At 35.9% G+C, this 19,695-nt stretch overlaps 1 protein-coding gene across 1 annotated transcript in view; it reads right to left on the reverse strand.

Moving 5' to 3' along the window:
- Positions 1–19,695, reverse strand: part of SGCZ (sarcoglycan zeta) — a 1,128,323-nt gene that overhangs the window by 115,889 nt on the left and 992,739 nt on the right. The window contains exon 4 of the mRNA XM_047715970.1: positions 11,192–11,279. Coding sequence (XP_047571926.1) covers positions 11,192–11,279 — 88 coding nt within the window. The remainder of the gene's footprint in view (positions 1–11,191; positions 11,280–19,695) is intronic.

Here is a 19,695-nt window from a genome sequence, read left to right on the forward strand (position 1 = left end):
GATCAGCTTACTATGGATGAGAAAACAGAAAGAGAAGCCAATTTTTAAAGGAAAGTTGATCTGTTTCATTAAATTAAAAAAAAAAAACTACAAATATGCAGGATAGTGTTGAAAGGAAACTTAGCTACCACTATCTTTTAAAACTAAAAACTGAGCAGATATATGTTATTTGTTAGCCTCTTGAGAGTACCCAGTGGTAAATTTATGTTCAGTTGGAGACCAGTATGGTCTGCAGGTAGATGGTCAAAAAAGTTGGTTAGTTTCTTGGGCTTGAAGAAGAAGACAGGAAATGTTAAAGGGGTAGTTTTGGAAGTTAACCACATATGTTTGATATGTTAAAAAAGCATATCATACAACTTAGATAAAGACTATAGATGACATAAAAACAGACGAAACATCTCATTATCATATATATCTAAGGAGGATTCAGTTATTTCAATAAAATCAGTATCTTGGCAGCAAATAACAATTGATTATACATTTTCTGATACCTGAAAAAGATATGTAGCTAGACATTTACTAAAGACTAAGCAAAAGTCTCCTCAAGTAACTTAACAATATCTGTGTGAGCTTATTAACTTTACGGGAATACCGCATTTTGTTGGGTTTCACTTTGTTGCATTTTGCAGGTATTGCCTTCTTTACAAATTGAATAATTGTGGCAACCGTGCTTCAGGTGCAAGCCTATCAGCACCTTTTTTCAAACAGCATTTACTTACTGTGTGTCTCTGTCATATTTTGGTAATTCTCACCGTATTTCAAACTTTTCCATTATCATTATATTTGTTATGGTAATCTGTGATCAGGGATCTTTGATGTTACTACTGTAATTGTTTTGGGGTGCCACAAGCTATGCCCATTTCTATGAAGAACTTAATAAACTCAGGTGTTCTAACTGTTCCACTGATGGGCCATTCTACCATCTTTCTCCCTCTTCTCAAGCCTCTCTATTCCCTGAGGTAGAACAATATTGAAATTCAGCCAGTTAATAACCTACCGTGGCCTCCAAATGTTACAAAGAAAAAACCACATGTCTTTCACTTTAAATCAGAACCTGAAATGACTAAGCTTAATGAGGAAGGCATGTTCAAAGTGGAGAAAGGCTGAAAGCTAGGCCTCTTGCACCAATTAGCCAAGTTGTGAAGGCAAAGGAAAAGTTCTTGAAGGAAATTAAAAATGCTACTTCAGAGGCTCACGGGTGGCTCAGTTGGTTGAGTGACTGCCTTTGGCTCACGTCATGATCCTGGAATCCCAGGATTGAGTCCCTCATTGGGCTCCCTGCTCCACAGGGAGTCTGCTTCTCCCTTTGACACTCCCCCCTCTCATGCTCTCTCTCTTACTCATTTTCTCTCCCTCAGATAAACAAATAAAATCTTAAAAAAAAAAAAAAGTGCTACTCTAGTGAACACATGAATGATAAGAAAGCAAAACAGCCTTCTTTCTGATATGGAGAAAGTTTTAGTGGTCTGGACAGAAGATCAAATCAGTCACGATATTCCCTTAAGCCAAAAGCTAATCCAGAATGAGGCCCTAACTCTCTTGAGTTCTATGAAGGCCAAGAGGTGTGAGAAAGCTGCAGAAGAAAAGTTGGAAGCTAGCAGAGGCTGGTTTATGGGGCTTAAAGAAAAAGGCCATCTTCATAACACAAAAGTACAGGGAAACAGCAAGTTAACTAGATCTAACTAAGATAATTTATGAAGGCAGCTATATTCAACAACAGATTTTCAGTATAGATGAAAGAGCCTTCTATTGGAAGAAGATACCATCTTGGACTTTCATATCTAGATATGAAAGGGAGAAGTCAATACCTGGCTTCAGAGCTTCAAAGGAAAGACTAAATCTATCTCTTGTTGGGGGCTGATGTAGCTGGTGGCTTTAAGTGGAAGCCAATGCTCATTTACCCTGAAAATCCTAGGGTCCTTAAGAATTAAACCAAATCTATTCTGCTTGTGCTCAATAAAAAGAACAAAGCCTGGGTTTCAGCACATCCATTTACCACATAGTTTACTGAATACTTTAAGCACACTGTTGAGACCTACCGCTTAGAAACAAAAGATTTCTTTCAAAATAATACTGCTCATTGACAATGCACATCATCACCCAAGACCTCTGATGGGAGATGTACAATGAGATTAATGTTGTTTTCATGCCTGCTAACTCTACATCAATTCTGCACCTGTGGATCAAGAAGTAATTTCAACTTTAAGTCTCATTATTTAAGAAAGACATTTTGTAAGGCTGTAGCTGCCATACATAGTGATTCTGATGGATCTGGGCCAAGTAAATTGAAAACCTTTCAGAAAGTTTTCACCTATCTAGATGCCATTAAGAGCCTTTGTGATTCATGGGAAGAAATGCAAATACCAACATTAACAGGGGTTTGGAAATTGATTTCAAACCTCATGGATGACTTTGAGGGTTTCAAGACTTCAGTGGAAAGAAGTAACTGCAGATGTAGTAGAAACAGCAAGGAAACGAAGATTAGAAGTGGAGCCTGAAGATGTGATCAAACTTGAATGGATGAGGAGTTGCTTTTTATGGATGGTTTCTGGAGATGGAAGGTACATCTGGTGAAGAGGCTATGAAAATTGTTGAAATGATGACAAAGGATTTAGACTATTCCATAAACTTGGTTGATAAAGCAGGAGCAGAGTTTGTGAAGATTGACTCCAATTTTGAAAGAAGCTCTATTGTGGGTAAAATGCTATCAAACAGCATCACTTGGTACAGAGAAATCCTTCACAAAAGGATGAAACTTCATTGTTGTCTTATTTTAAGAAATTGCCACCTTAAACTTTGGCAATCAGCACACACCATCCAGCAGTCATCAACATCAAGGAAAAACCTTCTATCAGCAAAAAGATTATGACTTATTGAAAGCTCAGATGATGGTTAGTATTTTTTATCAACAAAAGATTTTTTTTAACTAAAGTACTTTTAAAATTAAGGTATGTACACTTTTTTAAGACATGCTATTGCACACTTAATAAACTACAAAATAAACAGAACTTTTATCTGTACAGGGAAACCAGGACACTTGTTTGACTTGCTTTTTTTTTTTTTTAAGATTTTATTTATTTATTTGACAGACGGAGATCACAGAGAAGCAGGCAGAGAGAGAAGAGGAAGCAGGCTCTCTGCCGAGCAGAGAGCCCAATGCGGGGCTCGATCCCAGGACCCTGGGATCATGACCTGAGCCGAAGGCAGAGGCTTTAACCCACTGAGCCACCCAGGTGCCCCTGTTTGACTTGCTTTATTGCCATATTCAACTTAACTGTAGTAGTCTGGAAACAGACCTGCAATATTTCCAAGTTATGGCTAAATAGGAAATAAGTGAACTTTTTCAGAGTGGCCATATCATTTTTGCATTCCCAGCAGCAGCAGTGTATGACAATTCTAGTACCTCTACATCCATTCTAGCACTTGGTATTGTCTATACTTTTATTTTAGTAATTGTACTTATTATGGTTTATGACTTCTCAGAGCTTTTAATGTGAAAGTATGTATGGTTAGCATCTTAGTATATAATATTGAAGGCTTTATTCTCCACATATATTTACTCACAATTCTCCAATGTGGCCTAGGTTGTTGATAAATTTACTGATTCATTTAAAAAAGGTTCATAAAGTGTAAGAAACGAGCTTTGGGGTGTGGAGAATAAGGAAATCCAATATTGAGAACTTAGGAAGACAAATTATTCTTTTAGAACCACCTGCCCTATCTACCCTCCCCCAAAACTTACATGATGAGTTATGAGTTACTTTCAGTAATCTTTATAAAATGATAAAGATTGGCAAAAGCAATGTAAGATTAGAAATGAGTTTTTTTTTTTCTGACCGTTATGACATGAGAGTAGATAGTTTCCAAAAGTTGTGAGTTATTAAAATGCTTTAATTCTTTAAAGGGAAAGGTATAGAGCATGGAATATTAAAATGCATTAGACTGATGTGTTTGTGAGCATTTAGAAAACAAAGCAGCAGACATGTGATCTCAGAATGGAAGATTTAAAACAAACCATGTCAAAATTGGATCAATACATGAAGGGAATATATAGAATGAGATATTCTTAATTTCAGGCAAATATATGACAAAATATTTAAAGATAATATTGTGGGAAAAGGTTGCAAGTGGACCCAGAGCTGATTATATACTTTAACCAGAGAATGCTGATTAAGAGATTGATAGCAACTTCAAAGTAGTCTTAAGAGATTTTGGTAATACTGTTTCCTCATTATGAGGAGTATGTTGTCAGGAGTCCAATAAATACTTGGAAACAGAAGAACTGCTCTTCATTTCCCCTTCTTCCTCTACTCAATTTTCTATTCCCACCAGGTTTCTTTTTCTGATTATGCATTATCTGACTTGTAATTTCTCCAAAACTACACATAAGATTAGATACTTAATCCAAAGTGAGACAAAAGAAAAAAGCTAATGTAGTTAACAGACTTAGACCATCATAGGTAATGGCCCTCCCTGGTATATCTCCTTTATTCCATGACCAGGCAATTAGCATTGCTCTATATGAGACCTCATCTAGGACTCCTGATACTGAAGTAAATGATCTTCTGCGTACATATGAACCCCTAAATTTTATTTAGTTTCCTACCACCAGATGTTTTTCGATAATTAGTCCCATAACCTTTCATTTGTGAACAGTATGCCCCATTAACCAAATTTCCAAAGATAAGTTTCTTATTAAGACCAACAGAAAACTCCATGTTCAATAAGTCAATTATGTATAAAACCAAATGTACCTAAAATTCTGAGGTTCCACAAATGGAGCCTCTTTAAAAACAAAGGTCAGTACAGTGTATAAATTAAAGAGCCATTGATTTCAGTTAAGTCATATAGCTATAATGCCAATTAAGTGTAAAAAATATGAAGTTAGAAACCACTCTATCCCTATTTTGTTTATTCTAATTTTATTCATCACAAATTCTGAATTATATCATTTTCATTTTATTAAAATCTTAATATTAAAATTTAAACAGTGAGCTAGTCATAGCATATTTTGAGTAACTTTATATAATCACAGAATTAATAAAATGGTTATTCATGTCTAACACGGTTTTCCTCCGTGTTATACAGTTAGAAATACTTAATGAGTTCTTGCATTAAATTTACTGAAAAAATCTGTATTATCTCCTTTAATCATCATATAAAGAGATGGGCTGGCTTAGGTAGAGCTAAGATTGAGGAGTATGGCACTTTTAAAATGCCCCAATGGCATTCTTAAGTACTTAAGATCAGATGTATTTCTTTATACCTATAGGCATTATTACCAAAGATCTTAGTTTGAACTTTCTCCCCTTCCAGGCAACATATATGTTTCAAAGATGTTTTCATATCAATCAAAGCATTAGTATCCACCGACTACTTTAGTGGGTTAGCTACTCATGGTCTTGAGAAGTAGAGGCCAACACCCTGCAGGGATGGTCTTTAGAACCCTAACACAGAGCACTCTTAAATGGAGCTGGCCTCACAGAAGTATAACAGTTGATCCCAGACTAGAGCATGGAGTACCTAGAAGAAGGAGGATGGGAGCTAGCAAGGGTTGGAAATGACTAGCCAAACCATCTATTTCAGAATTTGGTCTAGGCTCCAGGAAGCAAAATCCTTAGTATTCTTTGATTCTGCGTGTCTTACACTACAGATACTTGAGAGTTTAATTGAATATTTGAGACAATGCATTTTTCTGTTTTTAAGGCAATAACAAACAGTAACACCACAACAGTGGTATAATGATTCAGGATGTTCAGACAATGATATGAAATACTCCTTTGAGGAGTGCCTTTGTGGCTCAGTCCTTTGAGCATCCGATTCTTGATTTCAGCTCAGGTCATGATCTCGCAGTTACAAGACAGAGCCCCACACTGGGCTCCCCGCTCAGTGGGGAGTCCGCTCAAGATTCTCTCCCTCTACCTCTCCTTCTCGTCCCGTATTCTGTCCTCACATGCTCTTTCTTTCAAATGAATAAATATTTTAAAAAAATGAAATACTCCTATGATGAAACTTTTCAAAACATGTGCACTAAAAGACAAAACATGTGTCTTTTCTTCAGACATTGTAATTCTTGTTACACCTGAGTTACACAGATTAAGGGTCCTAATTTTTTTTTTAAAGATTTTATTTATTTATTTGACAGAGAGAGATCACAAGTAGACGGAGAGGCAGGCAGAGAGAGAGAGAGAGAGGGAAGCAGGCTCCCTGCTGAGCAGAGAGCCCCATGCGGGACTCGATTCCAGGACCCTGAGATCATGACCTGAGCCGAAGGCAGCGGCTTAACCCACTGAGCCACCCAGGCGCCCAAGGGTCCTAATTTTTATGAATGCCAGCCTTCTCCTAGCACAGTCATTTACTTCGATGTACTATTTTCTCAAATTGATTAATTAGTATTAGCTTAATTAATTAATTTAACAATGAGCTCTGAAACATCAACAATGCATTTAATCATTTAAAATGTGTGTGCCATACTCAACCTAAGTGTTTCATTGATCTATTCTCCCAGATTTGCACAGCCTCTTTTACATAAAATATTCATTCTTATTAAGTCGTCCCAGACTATTACAGCATTCTTTATGTTAAAAAAATTAGTCAATGACAAAAAACATAAATTTGGTACGTGAGAATAATCTGTAACCTTCTACTTTTTATATGTCCTACACCATCTGCAGTCAATTAAGTGATTCCCAGGTGTTCACAGTAATTGCTTTAACGCAAGATTACATGTCACTTTAGGGGTCATTAAATATTTATTACAAAACCCTCATCTACATTTTTCTCCATTTATTTAGGGACAAAACATGCTGATGTTTAGTTTTGACAAAAATAAACTTATTGGACTTGTTGAATTAATTTTGTGGATTAAACATCATTAAAATATCTTTTTTATAAGCCAAAATTGGTGAAATAATAAGAATAATGATGATGATCTAGTTGTGCTTATTTACATTCCTCATTTTAAGTGAAAAATATGTACTTATAATTTGTGGCTAAGATGTAAAAAAATCAAATCAGATGTCATTTTACAGGACTAGTGAATAGTGGGGAATTTAATGGGCCAGAAGATTCATTAACAAATTTCATCTCTAAAGGTAAAATAGAGTTTACATTCAGGAAACAACTACAGAGATAATCTAGCATAATACTCTTTTCATAGATAAGAAAGTAAAACCAAGAAGTTCGGCCAATTGTACAGAATTCGTTACATACAGATCTAATTAAAATTACAATAATTAGAATATACTAAAGTGTTCCAATATATGTGAAGTTTTCCAAGTCCTTCACATCTGTTCACTTACTCAATTCTCACATCTACTGTATGAGAGGGACACTCATGTTATCTGCATGAAAGCCTGGAGTATGGAGGATGGTCTGAGCAACCCGGTCATAGTACTGGGAAGTGCCAGGTCTGGGATTCAGCTGGCTGCAGAATCCATGCTCTTAACTATTAAAATATAATTCCTTTCTAAAACTACTTTCTTACTAAAGTATGATTTCTAGGTGAATATATTCTTCTAAAACATTTTGATACATAAATCACATGATTATCCTCATAATATCAGTGTTAGTGTCAAATCCACATATTCCGGTGTTTGAAAATAATTTTCACTGAGCTTATGTTCAGTGTTGTTCAGATGTTGTTTGGTTTTCTATAACATCTCTTAATAGTCATAATTCAAAGTGCCTTTCTAACAAGAATGTTTTGTGACAGGCATTGTGAAATCTTTGGATATATAGATTAATTTGTGGAACATTAAAAAATTCTCATGGCTTAATCAATCTAATAAACACTATTGTAAAATAAATTCTTAATAGTAACATAGTTATTGTTAAAATTATGTGATTAAATTATGTGATTCACTTTAGAGATTATGTGATTTTATTCATTGCTTGCGTTACTGAAGATTTATTTTACCATGATAGGTGACAGCAAATATTTTTAGAAAAGCTTCTAGACTCTAATTACCTTGTAGCATATTGCACTGAATAAAATGCTGATGTCTCAATCAATCCTTCAGTGTGTAGTCGCTGACTCAAAATGTTTATTTAAGTGTTATACCAGCTTTTTTTCTGAGTACTTTCCTTACACCAATTCTATGGGGTAGCCCATGTGCTCTGTGTGTGTGTGTGTGTGTGTGTGTGTGCGCCTCTCTGCCTGTTTTGGATATTAGAAATATATGGAGGTGGCCAGAGGGGCATTGACACAGTTAACAGTCTTAGGATCTTCAGTTTTTACTAAAGGTTACCAATTTTATCATCAATTTTCTTCACTTTTTTTGTGAACTGAGGAGACCCAGCCACAAACACTAACATTTTGAGTTCTCACTTCATCTGACTAATGACAAGCCCAGGTGAAAGTATACATCAGAAGCAATACTTAATAGGCATATCAGCCTAAATTTTTATCGCTGAATTAAACTGAACTGGCAAACATGTTCTATTCCTTGCTTCACAATTACTTTATCCATGCACATTGTGGTCACGCTCTGAGCTTTCCTTAAAGCACCAGACCATAGGGGCGCCTGGGTGGCTCAGTGGGTTAAGCCTCTGCCTTCAGCTCAGGTCATGATCCCAGGGTGCTGGGATGCTGGGATCGAGCCCCGCATCGGGCTCTCTGCTCAGCGGGAAGCCTGCTTCCTCCTCTCTCTCTGCCTGCCTCTCTGCCTACTTGTGATCTCTCTGTCCAATAAATAAATAAAATCTTAAAAAAAAAAAAAAAAGCACCAGACCATAGTGTTGGCAGGCTGCTGCTTCTTTGGATGGAGAGTTGCTAAAAATAGTGTACACTATATCATTCAGTTTTCTTTCTATTAAACAACATGTCCATTTTGTTCAGGGTATGTGAGAGGAAAACTCTGGTTTTCCATAAAAAGTTCAGATGTTTCTCCTTAAATATAGTAGGATCATGTCATTAGTCACATTTCTTTTTACATCTTTACCACAAGGAAGGTCAATGTGGTTTAATTAATCATTATATAGGATACAAATAGCTTTCATATGGATAAAGAATGTATTACTTTTTATGTAATTATATATATATACATTTTAATTTTTTTATCTCTTTATAAACTTGCAGTATTTTAAAAAATGGTCGTTTCATCATATGGGCTTTATTATTAGTGTATATTGACTCAAAATCCTGAGAAAACAAATCAAAGAAAAATATTCTCGTTAAAAAATCTTAGTGCCAAATTGTTCTCGTAAAGCATATCTTCTCTTATCATTAAAAAAAAAACAAATTTGAGTGTATATAGTTTTTTGACGGCCGCTAGAAAAGGCAGAGAACAGTAAAGATGCACACCTTCCGTTCAGTACTCCCACTCCCTGACTGGCTGTTTTGTAAATCCCCTTGGGCAATGAAGGCAAGCCCCTCAGACCTCAAAGGAGCCAAAAAAGTCAACTCTGCTGAAGAAGCTGTCTCTAATTGTTTTTATTTTATGTGGCATTTAATCCTCAGAATATAAATTATGAAAAGCAAACCAGTACGAAGTGATAATATCATTTTGTTGAATTTCTTGCAAATGACACTGTCTTATTACCATATAGTAAAACTTAAGGCATCCATGACTCTCAGCTTTGAAGAAGTAATGAAGAAAGACAGAAAAATGAGAAATTACGGATTGTAATTAAGGTTTCTATATAATTTGGATATGTCACTGATTCTTGATAAATGGAATGCATATATCCAAGATGAGTCAATGATTTTGACAATAAAAGTTATTGTCATGAATTTATTCTCCAAAATTTACTGAGCCATTAAACAAGGAGAATTATGATGATATAGGAGATCTTAGATGAAGCATACAATGGTGACTCTAAGCAGATTTTAAAATATTTAGAACAATGACATTCCAATTATTTAATATCCAATTGCTATTAATGTTTTACTGAGATAATGTTACAGATATGGAATTATAGACCTTCTTATCATGCTTACACTACAGGACCACCCAGCAGCTATTTTGGGTTTCCCAAACATGATCACTTGTGACTGAGGGAGACTACCAAAAAAAATATGTAAAACAAAACTAGCCCTATCCATTAATATAACTTCCTGTTCAACTTTTCAGTTTATCCTCCTTTGATTTTTATCCCCCAATGTTCAATTGATGATGACTAGTGACCAACTTCTATGATGTGAACATTAGATAAAATAAAACTGAATTATTATAAAGTGCAAATATATTTTTGGAAATACACATATGTTAAAATATAAATTGCATTTTTTGCTTCATTAAAGCAAATAACATATCGAAAAGTATTTCATATACCTACAAAGGAAGTAAACACAATCAAATGAATGTTTATAAATCCCACTTTTCAAATGCCATAGTCTTGTGTAACTTAAAAAGAACTACTAGAAATATACAGTTGTGTTAAGGTGCTCATTACATTTTTGTTAAGATAAGGACAACTCATTCCTTGAAAATGTAATTTACTACTTATAATATACTTTTATTTACACACATATATTATCAATATTGGGTAATTTCTCCACAAAAAAGTACAGCATTCTAAAGATATTTTGACAGTTACACACAAATCAAATCTTTTTATTATTTTACATAACTACGACTGACTTATTTGCCTGTTTTCTTATAAAAATTGAGTCATATAATAATGCTATGTAATACGAATCACTAATTTTTTGACGATATGAGAAAACAATATTTTATCATTGGGTTATGTTTATAACTTCTAAAGCCTATAAATCTTAAAATATAAATAATCCCAACACCAGATTTATAAGTAACTGATAAATGTTAAGATTTACTATATTCAACTAATATGCCATTTCTAATTTACATTAGCAGATAATATCTCTTAGGACATTATTTACCTAAAACAAAGGACATGGAGACCACATGCTATTATATCTCATGTGTTTCATATACACCAGGAAGATATTTGTTAGAAAAATGGTACATTTCATAATTCAAGAGTAATTACAATAACATATATGCAATTGTCTCATAGTGACACATTGACAAGACTAAGAACTGCCAAATAGAGGAAACTATAATTAGTTTATGAAAAATCAAATCTTATGCAAGATAGATAGGCTGAAAAAAGATGTCCAATTTTATATTAGAGAAATAACAGACTTTCGCTTTCCCCAATTTAAACAATCACAAATCTTCAAATGGAGTAGGATGGTAAAAGCAATCTTTACCCCCAATGCACTCACCTACTGTCAGCTGTCCAGTTAACTGCCCCATGTGATTTCTTGCATTCACTGTTACATTCCTATCAGACTGCAAGACCAGTGGACTATCCTGGGAAAGATGTATAAAACAAAGAAATCAAATAAAAATAGAAATAGAGTCAAACGTAATCTCTAAAACTATACTGCATTAGTTTGGGTGTGACCAAAATTCTATTCCTTTGTTTTATATTAAGCATTTATTTTAACATCCCAAATATTGACCGGATAATATGAAAAAAATACAAGTGTTCCATCATATGTACTTCACAGGATAGGAATGTTTCCACTTTGGTAAATGGACATTAACTATTTGACAGAATAATTTCTAACTCTATCAATTGCTGTACGTCCAAGGTGTAGACACTTCCTCCCCTCTCCATCTTCCAGGGGAATATATGTCTACCTATGGAGATGTTTTAAACCCTACCCAAATGAGGAAGTTCCTTTTTAAGTTGAGTTTGCAACTTTCCGATCCCAGCTGAAGTGTTATCTCATCAAAATTGCCTCCCCTACAAATTCATTCAATCTCCAAACTCCCAGTCTCCATTTATTTTGTTCAAAGTACTCATCGCAAGGCAAATTTATTTTGCATATGTATGCGTTTACTTGGTTTCATTTGTTTCTGTCACAAAAGGAAATGTCCATGTGACAGGAACCATGACAGTCATGTGTATATAATTATATCCTCACTGCTTAGCATACTGCTTAAAAAAAATTTATTAGGTATTTTTTGAGTGGGTAAATAAATTTTCTTATAAATGACCTTTGCTTGTTTGTTTACCTCACATGGGAATGCCCTGTAAATCTCAGAATGGTTTATGTAGGGAGGTATATAAAATATAAGAATATGTTTGCCTGGAAATTTTCATTTAGGATATCTAACCTTGGTTAGATGTTTATTTTTATCACTAATTTAGCACTTAACAGTGAGATAATTTATAGAAGGCTATTACCCACTGCCTTAGGAAGCTGCATAGTAGCTTGTCACGGAACTGACAAGTAACTTATACTGCCTACGTTTTCATTTTCATGATCTAAAATATAAGCAGGGTGATCATTTACAAACTGTCCATCCATTCACTCATCAAGTATTTATTGAGAGCTTGCTGTGCATGCTGTAACGTTCCAGAGGTTTGGGACATTTCAGTGATCGAAACGGAACAATGCCTGCCCTCATGGAGCTTTTAATCCAGGTAAAAAAATTCTATGAAAATCTCTCCCAATACCATCGTCACGATCTAGGTGATATGTCACTTCTATGTCAATGTAAATACACAAGTGCTTTTACATATAAGCTATAAAAAAAACTCTTTCAAGATTAGGATTTGAGATTTGTGATTTGGAGATACATAAGAAGGGTTTTATAAGCTTTTTCTTAAAGCTGATTTGTACCACATCTGCCTAGATACAAAGCACTGGGTAAAGAAGCACACACACACACACACACACACACACACATACACTCACACTGTGCACGCATGCTTTCTTTTCAAAGTGGGTTTTGCTACTATGTGTAAACTAAGATGTGTTTTTTTAAATTAATTTTCCACATTTTAAAAAAAGATTTTATTTATTTATTTGACAGACAGAGGTCACAAGCAGGCAGAGAGGCAGGTAGAGAGAGAGGGGGAAGCAGGCTCCCTATCGAGCAGATAGCTCGACGGCAGGGCTCGATCCCAGGACCCTGGGATCATGACCTGAGCCGAAGGCAGAGGCTTAAACCCACTGAGCCACCCAGGCACACCAATTTTCCACATTTTGAAGAATACTTTCATTCTGTAAAGTGAGACTTGGTTGTACAAAAGCCACTATAGTTAATTTCATTCTCTTTCTTACCACAACTCATTTTTTTGTGTCACAAATAGGAAGTGTTATCTATACAATTTCAAAAAATATATCTAGTCCTCTTTCCATAGTTATTTCTATGCTGCAGTAATCCATCTTTACAAATATCTAATGTATTTTAAATTTATTCTATCTTTCCTTTTAAGCAATGTGTTACAATTCTGTTTACAGTATAGGTCATGGACTAAGGGCTGCAGGCAATCAGATCCCGTGAAGATACTGCACGAAGAAGAGGGTTCTTAAAAGCAGACAAAGGTTCTATTCTAGGATCGTAGAATTAATTACATGTAACTCATGCATTTAAAAAGGGGGTTTTGAATCCAATAAAATTAATATGAATGTAAGAAACAGCTAAAGCCTCTAAAGTAACTTGCAGTTCCAAACACCGTAAAAATACACTGGTTGAGGGATGCCTGGGTGGCTCAGTTGGTTAAGCAGCTGCCTTCGGCTCAGGTCATGATCCCAGCGTCTTGGGATCGAGTCCCGCATCGGGCTCCTTGCTCAGCAGGGAGCCTGCTTCTCCCTCTGCCTCTGCCTGCCATTCTGTATGCCTGCACTCGCTCTTTCTCCCTCTCTCTCTGACAAATAAATAAAATCTTTAAAAAAAAATACACTGGTTGAATTTTAATTCAGATTGTTTTAATATTTTTATGAAATAACATACACAATTAATGTTTAGATTTTTAAAAGTTGATGTAATATTTGCTTTTATTTGCTTTGCAAACCTAAATTTCTGGGAACTATAGCATAAAAAAGCATAACCATTAATATTGTGCAATTTCAGAACTATGTAAGTATATTAAAATAATTGTAGCCTTACTAAATATTTTAAGATGAGAGAATAGTCCATTATAAAAGGCAATATGAAATTCATCTGATTTAGTAGAGATAGACGAGTTAGAAGTGAAAATCTAATCATTATATGTCTTTGTTTACAGCACTTCAATCCACTTTTCCCTTACTGTAACCACAGAAATGAGGTTTTCCCCCGGGCATTCATCCCTTTTCTTCCCACGAGTCCACTAAATTTCCCCTCAGAATTAAATATTTATATCTAGATTAAGACTTCACCATGATAAAAAATAGCCTTTTTTTTTTTTTTTACTAAAACTCGAAGCATATAGCTTTCAGGGGTAATGAACAATTCTCTATGCTGCATTCACATGGACATTAATATATTATTGTGTTATACTGACTTGTTAAAAAAATAGACAGGTGAGCTGAATCAAAACAAGTAATTATTGGGGTGCCTACCTGGCTCAGTTGGAAGAGCATGAAACTTGCTCTGGGGGCCATGAGTCTGAGCCCCACTTTGGGTGCATAAGATTAAACAAATAAAGAAAACAAGTAACTATTTTTGTTAAACAAAAGGTAAGTGCATCAGCTTTACTTTGATTTCTGAATTATGTATCAGGACAGTGACATCTCTGGGGCTTAGAACCATGGCTTACACAGGACATTTTATTTAACACCCACTCAGTACTAATTCAAATATACATATGTGATAAACACATACATGATAAAAATGATAGCAGCATCCAAAGAAGATAGAATCCTCAGCAATCTGTAAATCTAATACTAAACACTTTTTTTAGGGTAAAAATTAGTACCAAGAACTTACCTCTTTCCCAAAAAAGATCAACATTTAAGAACACTTATCCCTCCTTTCTTGTGTTCATCTCTCCAAAGGTTTATGTGTAAAAAAATAATTTCCACTAGGAAATCAACGCTTTCCACTCTCTGCTCTACATTCCTTCCTTACAGTCCTTTGTCTTATGTTCCTATATTCCAAGACTTTGAAGGCTACTGTCTAATATCAGATATTAAAAGAAACATAGCAGTACTCTCATAGCTTCTTCTTGCTGAGAACATCAAGGGGAGAAACTTACTTGCTAGTCTTATCTCATGGAGGAGAAATAAGACATAAAAATTTTGTGTGAGAGTCAGTAAGTGGGTGGCATATTATTCTGCACAATATAGTAATATAAATATCTTTTCTTTTTGGAGAAAAAAAAAAAAAAAACCTTTCATCTTTTGATTCAAATATCTGTTGTCAAGAACCAGGAAATCTCCTGGCAGGTAAATCACAGTGTTCTGGAGTTGCCTTGCATCTTGGCTGTACCTCTAGGAAACCTATCTGCCTTCTTAGCTACTCTTCAGACAAAGCAGGTGCGAGACTCAATGATACCATCAAGTGGGCCTGAAAGCCCGTTTATGATTCTTTCTTGCACACATTTTTTTAACGCCAAGGGCCTGCTTGAAACCTTACTAATGGTTTTAGAAAAATTATGCAATATGTCCTTCTGATTTCAATGTTTTTTTCAGAGACGGTGCAAGTGAATAAGGTTAAAAAAAAAGATTCCTTTCTTCTCATTTTTACTGTCTGTCTTTGTTTATCTTACATATTTACTGATTACCTACAATGTGTCCACTTCTTTGCTAGTTACTGGGTAAAAAACAGAAACAAGGGGGACAAACTTTCTTTTCTTTTCTTTTTTTTTTTAAAGATTTTATTTATTTATTTGACAGAGAGATCACAAGCAGGCAGAGAGGCAGGCAGAGAGAGAGCAGGAAGCAGGCTCCCCGCTGAGCAGAGAGCCCGATGCGGGGCTCGATCCCAGGACTCCGAGATCATGACCTGAGCCGAAGGCAGAGGCTTAACCCACTGAGCCACCCAGGCGCCCCCAAACTTTCTTTTCTTATGGAGTTCATAACCTACCTGATAAAGTAGACAATTCACCACATAAATAGAAAAATAACAACAACAAAAAGCTCAGAGAACGTTACTAGTAGTAAACTGCTGTCACAGAGACTTTTCTCATAAAGTGTAAGTTATATTGATGAGAAGAAACTGTTTTTGTATGCATTTAGGTGTATAGAAGAGGCACTTTTTCTTTCTTTCACACCTATTAAGTTGTAGAAATAGCAGTCACAGGAGCAGCTAGTGCCTACTGGCACTTATTCATGCCAGACTTTGTTCTAAACACTTTACATGTATGAGCTCATCTTCTCAGTAGCTTAAAATAAAACCACCCATGAAAGAATCAAAAAATAAACTGGTTGCAAGACAGACAGTGCACCCCCTGTTTGAGCTCAAGTAGCGAGTCTGCCAAAAACTTTCTGCTTCACTTGGCAAGTCACTCAACATCTCTGAACCATGACTGCTTCATCTGCAAACGGGGTAATAATACATAATTTGCGGGCTTTTTATGAAGAATTAATGAGATGATATATACAAAATGCTTAGATTAGTAGCTAGCCTTTGCTAAAGGCACTGTTAGTGTTTTGCTTTTATTTATTCCTCACTGTAATTATAGTATTCTACTCATAACAGTGCTTAGCTATCGTCATTTCTATTTTACAAATGAATAAATTCCAGCAAAGAAAGTGTAAGTCACTTGCTCTAAATCACACAGGTAATAAATGACAGAGCAAATATCGGAACCTAGCAATTTGGGTCTAGAATCTCCCTTGTTAACCACTGTGACATACTGCCTCTCTGGTGGTGATTCAGTTCTAGACTTTCTACAATGTCAGATTAAAATGTGAGAATAAATTTTAAAAATGAAGAAAGTATAATTTAAAATTAAAAGGACAATCTAGGGCCACCTGGGTGGCTCAGTGGTTTAAGCCGCTGCCTTCGGCTCAGGTCATGATCTCAGGGTCCTGGGATCGAGTCCCGCATCGGGCTCTCTGCTCAGCGGGGAGCCTGCTTCCCACTCTCTCTCTGCCTGCCTCTCTGCCTGCTTGTGATCTCTCTTTCTCTCTGTGTCAAAGAAATAAATAAAAATCTAAAAAAAAAAAAATAGGACAATCTAATACATACATGGTCTTGGAATATAAGACAAGCTCCACACTGCCATCACCCACATTTCAGTAAGTCTGGTTCATTTTGTTTCATTTTGTTTTCTCAGGTTCTACAGCAAAAGTATATACTCCTGAACTGCCCTCTGCACCCATATTTTAGAACGCATCACTCACCCTACTTGCTATCCTGAAAGTGAACATAATTAGTGATCTGTACTGTTTGGTGTAAATGGCATGCATCTGGCATGTCATTTCTTGAATTTATACAATTTGACCTGAGTTTTACCAGGTGCGGTTTCTTATCCTCACTGACCAATATTACACAACCTTGCAATAAACCTACATTACCCCCCAAATTCTCTATCTTCCTTCTCAAAATTCAATCGGCTATGTTAGAAGTGTCCCTTAAATACACTCTTTCCTGTGACCGCTCCTGTAACAGACTCACAACTCACATCACAACAACCACTTTCTCCCTACACTGCTTCTTCATATCCAGTGTTACCTAAAACATTTTTTTAAAATATCAGCATGCTCGAATTAAAACAGAACAACAACAACAACAATTTATTGATTCCTCAATCCCAGCTTGGAAGAAAATTCACATTCGTAACATGTAAAGTACTTTACAAGATGATCCACTCCTGCTTGTATAGTTCTATTTCATACCACTTCATGATGCAAGAATGACCCAGATTTCCCTTGTTTCTGAAAATATGCCAGTTCTGTGCCTTCTCATCTTCTGTTCCTCATGCCTGAAATTCTTACCCACTTCTCCATAACTTGCAAAATCCTATTTTTCAAGGTTCAGCTCAAAGTTGCATCATTTCTGAAGTGTTTCTGCTCCTCCAGCACTAAAAAGTTCACCGCCCACTCTCCAGGGCCTCAATCAGTGTTGATGTCTATCACAGTTCTCGTCATGAGATTTTTGCTCTGTTTTGTTTCGATCATTCCTTTATTTATATCCTCCAATAGACTGTACTGTCCTGAAAGCATAGGTGTTGTCCTTTTCCTTAGTTCATGCAGCCTTTTGAAAGCAGAGTTTGTGTCAAGCTTGGCACCTAGTTCATGTTCAGTAAATGTCTGCTGAGTAAAACGAACTGAACTGAGCACATTTACAACGTAATGCACTCAGGCTACCCAGCGTTTACCGGGATTTGTGTTCAGGCCACACTGAACTTACCAAGCTTTTACAGTTTATTTATTTATTTTTATTTATTTATTTATTGCCCAGAGCAAGGTTTCTAAAAAGCCATGAAACTGGAACAAGTTGTATATTATGATGTGATTTACAGTCATCATCTCTGCACAAGGCAGACATCATTCCTTTCATGAAGCATCTGATCCACTTAAGAAGCTGAAAACACTTTACAGACCTGTACCCCTGGGGCTTTTAATACGGTATGTGTTAATAAAAAAATAAAAAATTATATTTAAAAAAATGGGGCGCCTGGGTGGCTCAGTGGGTTAAGCCGCTGCCTTCGGCTCAGGTCATGATCTCAGGGTCCTGGGATCGAGTCCCACATCGGGCTCTCTGCTCAGCAAGAAGCCTGCTTCCCTCTCTCTCTCTCTGCCTGCCTCTCCATCTACTTGTGATCTCTCTCTGTCAAATAAATAAATAAAATCTTTAAAAAAAATAAAAATAAAATAAAAATAAAAATAAAAAAAGCCACACACCCAGTAAACACAAAGGAAACTTAATTCAAGACATATCCTAATCAAAAAAAAAAAAAAAAAGCTGAAAACACAGATAGTATTTTAATTCTTTGGTTAAGAAAACAATTACTTGAAATTTTATTTTCTTCAGAGTGCAAAGCATTTAACTGTTGAAATTTGTATTTGAAAGGTAGGAGAAATATTGATCATGAAAAGGAATCTATCTATAGGTGTTAAAGTGACCTCCTCAAAATTGCAGTGGTCACATTTTAATCTGCACGGGAAGCAGTGAAGGGGAAGAGAGCATACATTCGTCAGTCAGCTTTTCTGTTTCTATTCCAACACTTTTATTGAGAATTTCTCACTTTCATTAATTTTTGATTATAAATTATTGAATCACAGAGGTCACCCTACCAAGAATATCTTGTGAGAATGATCTAGGACTTCTGATGGCCCTTCTGGCTCCTTCCTGTCTCTTTAAAGCTATAAAGTAAACCTACTAGTCTAGACATACTCCTCATGGGGGTCTCCTTATCCCAACTGCTACCGATGAATGTGTCTTCAGAATAATGCCACAGGGAGCAGTTTTGCACAGAGAGTTTCATTGACAGGGAATCTTTGGTAATTGGCTGCTTTCTGTTATCATCCAAATTGCTCCAACCCAAGCTTTAGCCATGGCTAGGCTTAGAAAATGAATGCTTCTTGAATCAGCATCCTAAAGGAGAAAAGTATTATATCTCCCTAAAGTCATAAAGATCCAGATCAATGAAAGGACACTGTTGCTTTAACCAGATGACACGGAATTCCCAGAGATGCCTCTTTTCCTCTCAGAGGACACTTGCTGCACCAGGAAAATAGTTTCCTCTTCCCATCTCTTTCTTCAGTTGTCTCTTTGCTCCTCTGGTTGCCCCTTCAGACTTTCTCCAGGCTGATCTTGCCCTCATGGTAGTTTTGAGGGTGCCAACCTGTTCACTCTCTGCCTAACCAGAAGCCTGAATGACGGACACCCCTACTGATGGGGTAAGGGAGGCTGGGTGCTGCTTCCTAGAGTACATAAATTGTGCTCACTTTGATGGGCAGAAAGAAACTTCAGAGTGTATGTGAATATCTTCAGTTTAACCAGTTCGTATGCCCTAAAAAAATTTAATGGGATTAATTCTTTTAAATCATTTATTTAT

Source organism: Lutra lutra, chromosome 2, assembly GCF_902655055.1.
Source record: "Lutra lutra chromosome 2, mLutLut1.2, whole genome shotgun sequence".
Classification (NCBI taxonomy): Eukaryota; Metazoa; Chordata; class Mammalia; order Carnivora; family Mustelidae; genus Lutra; species Lutra lutra.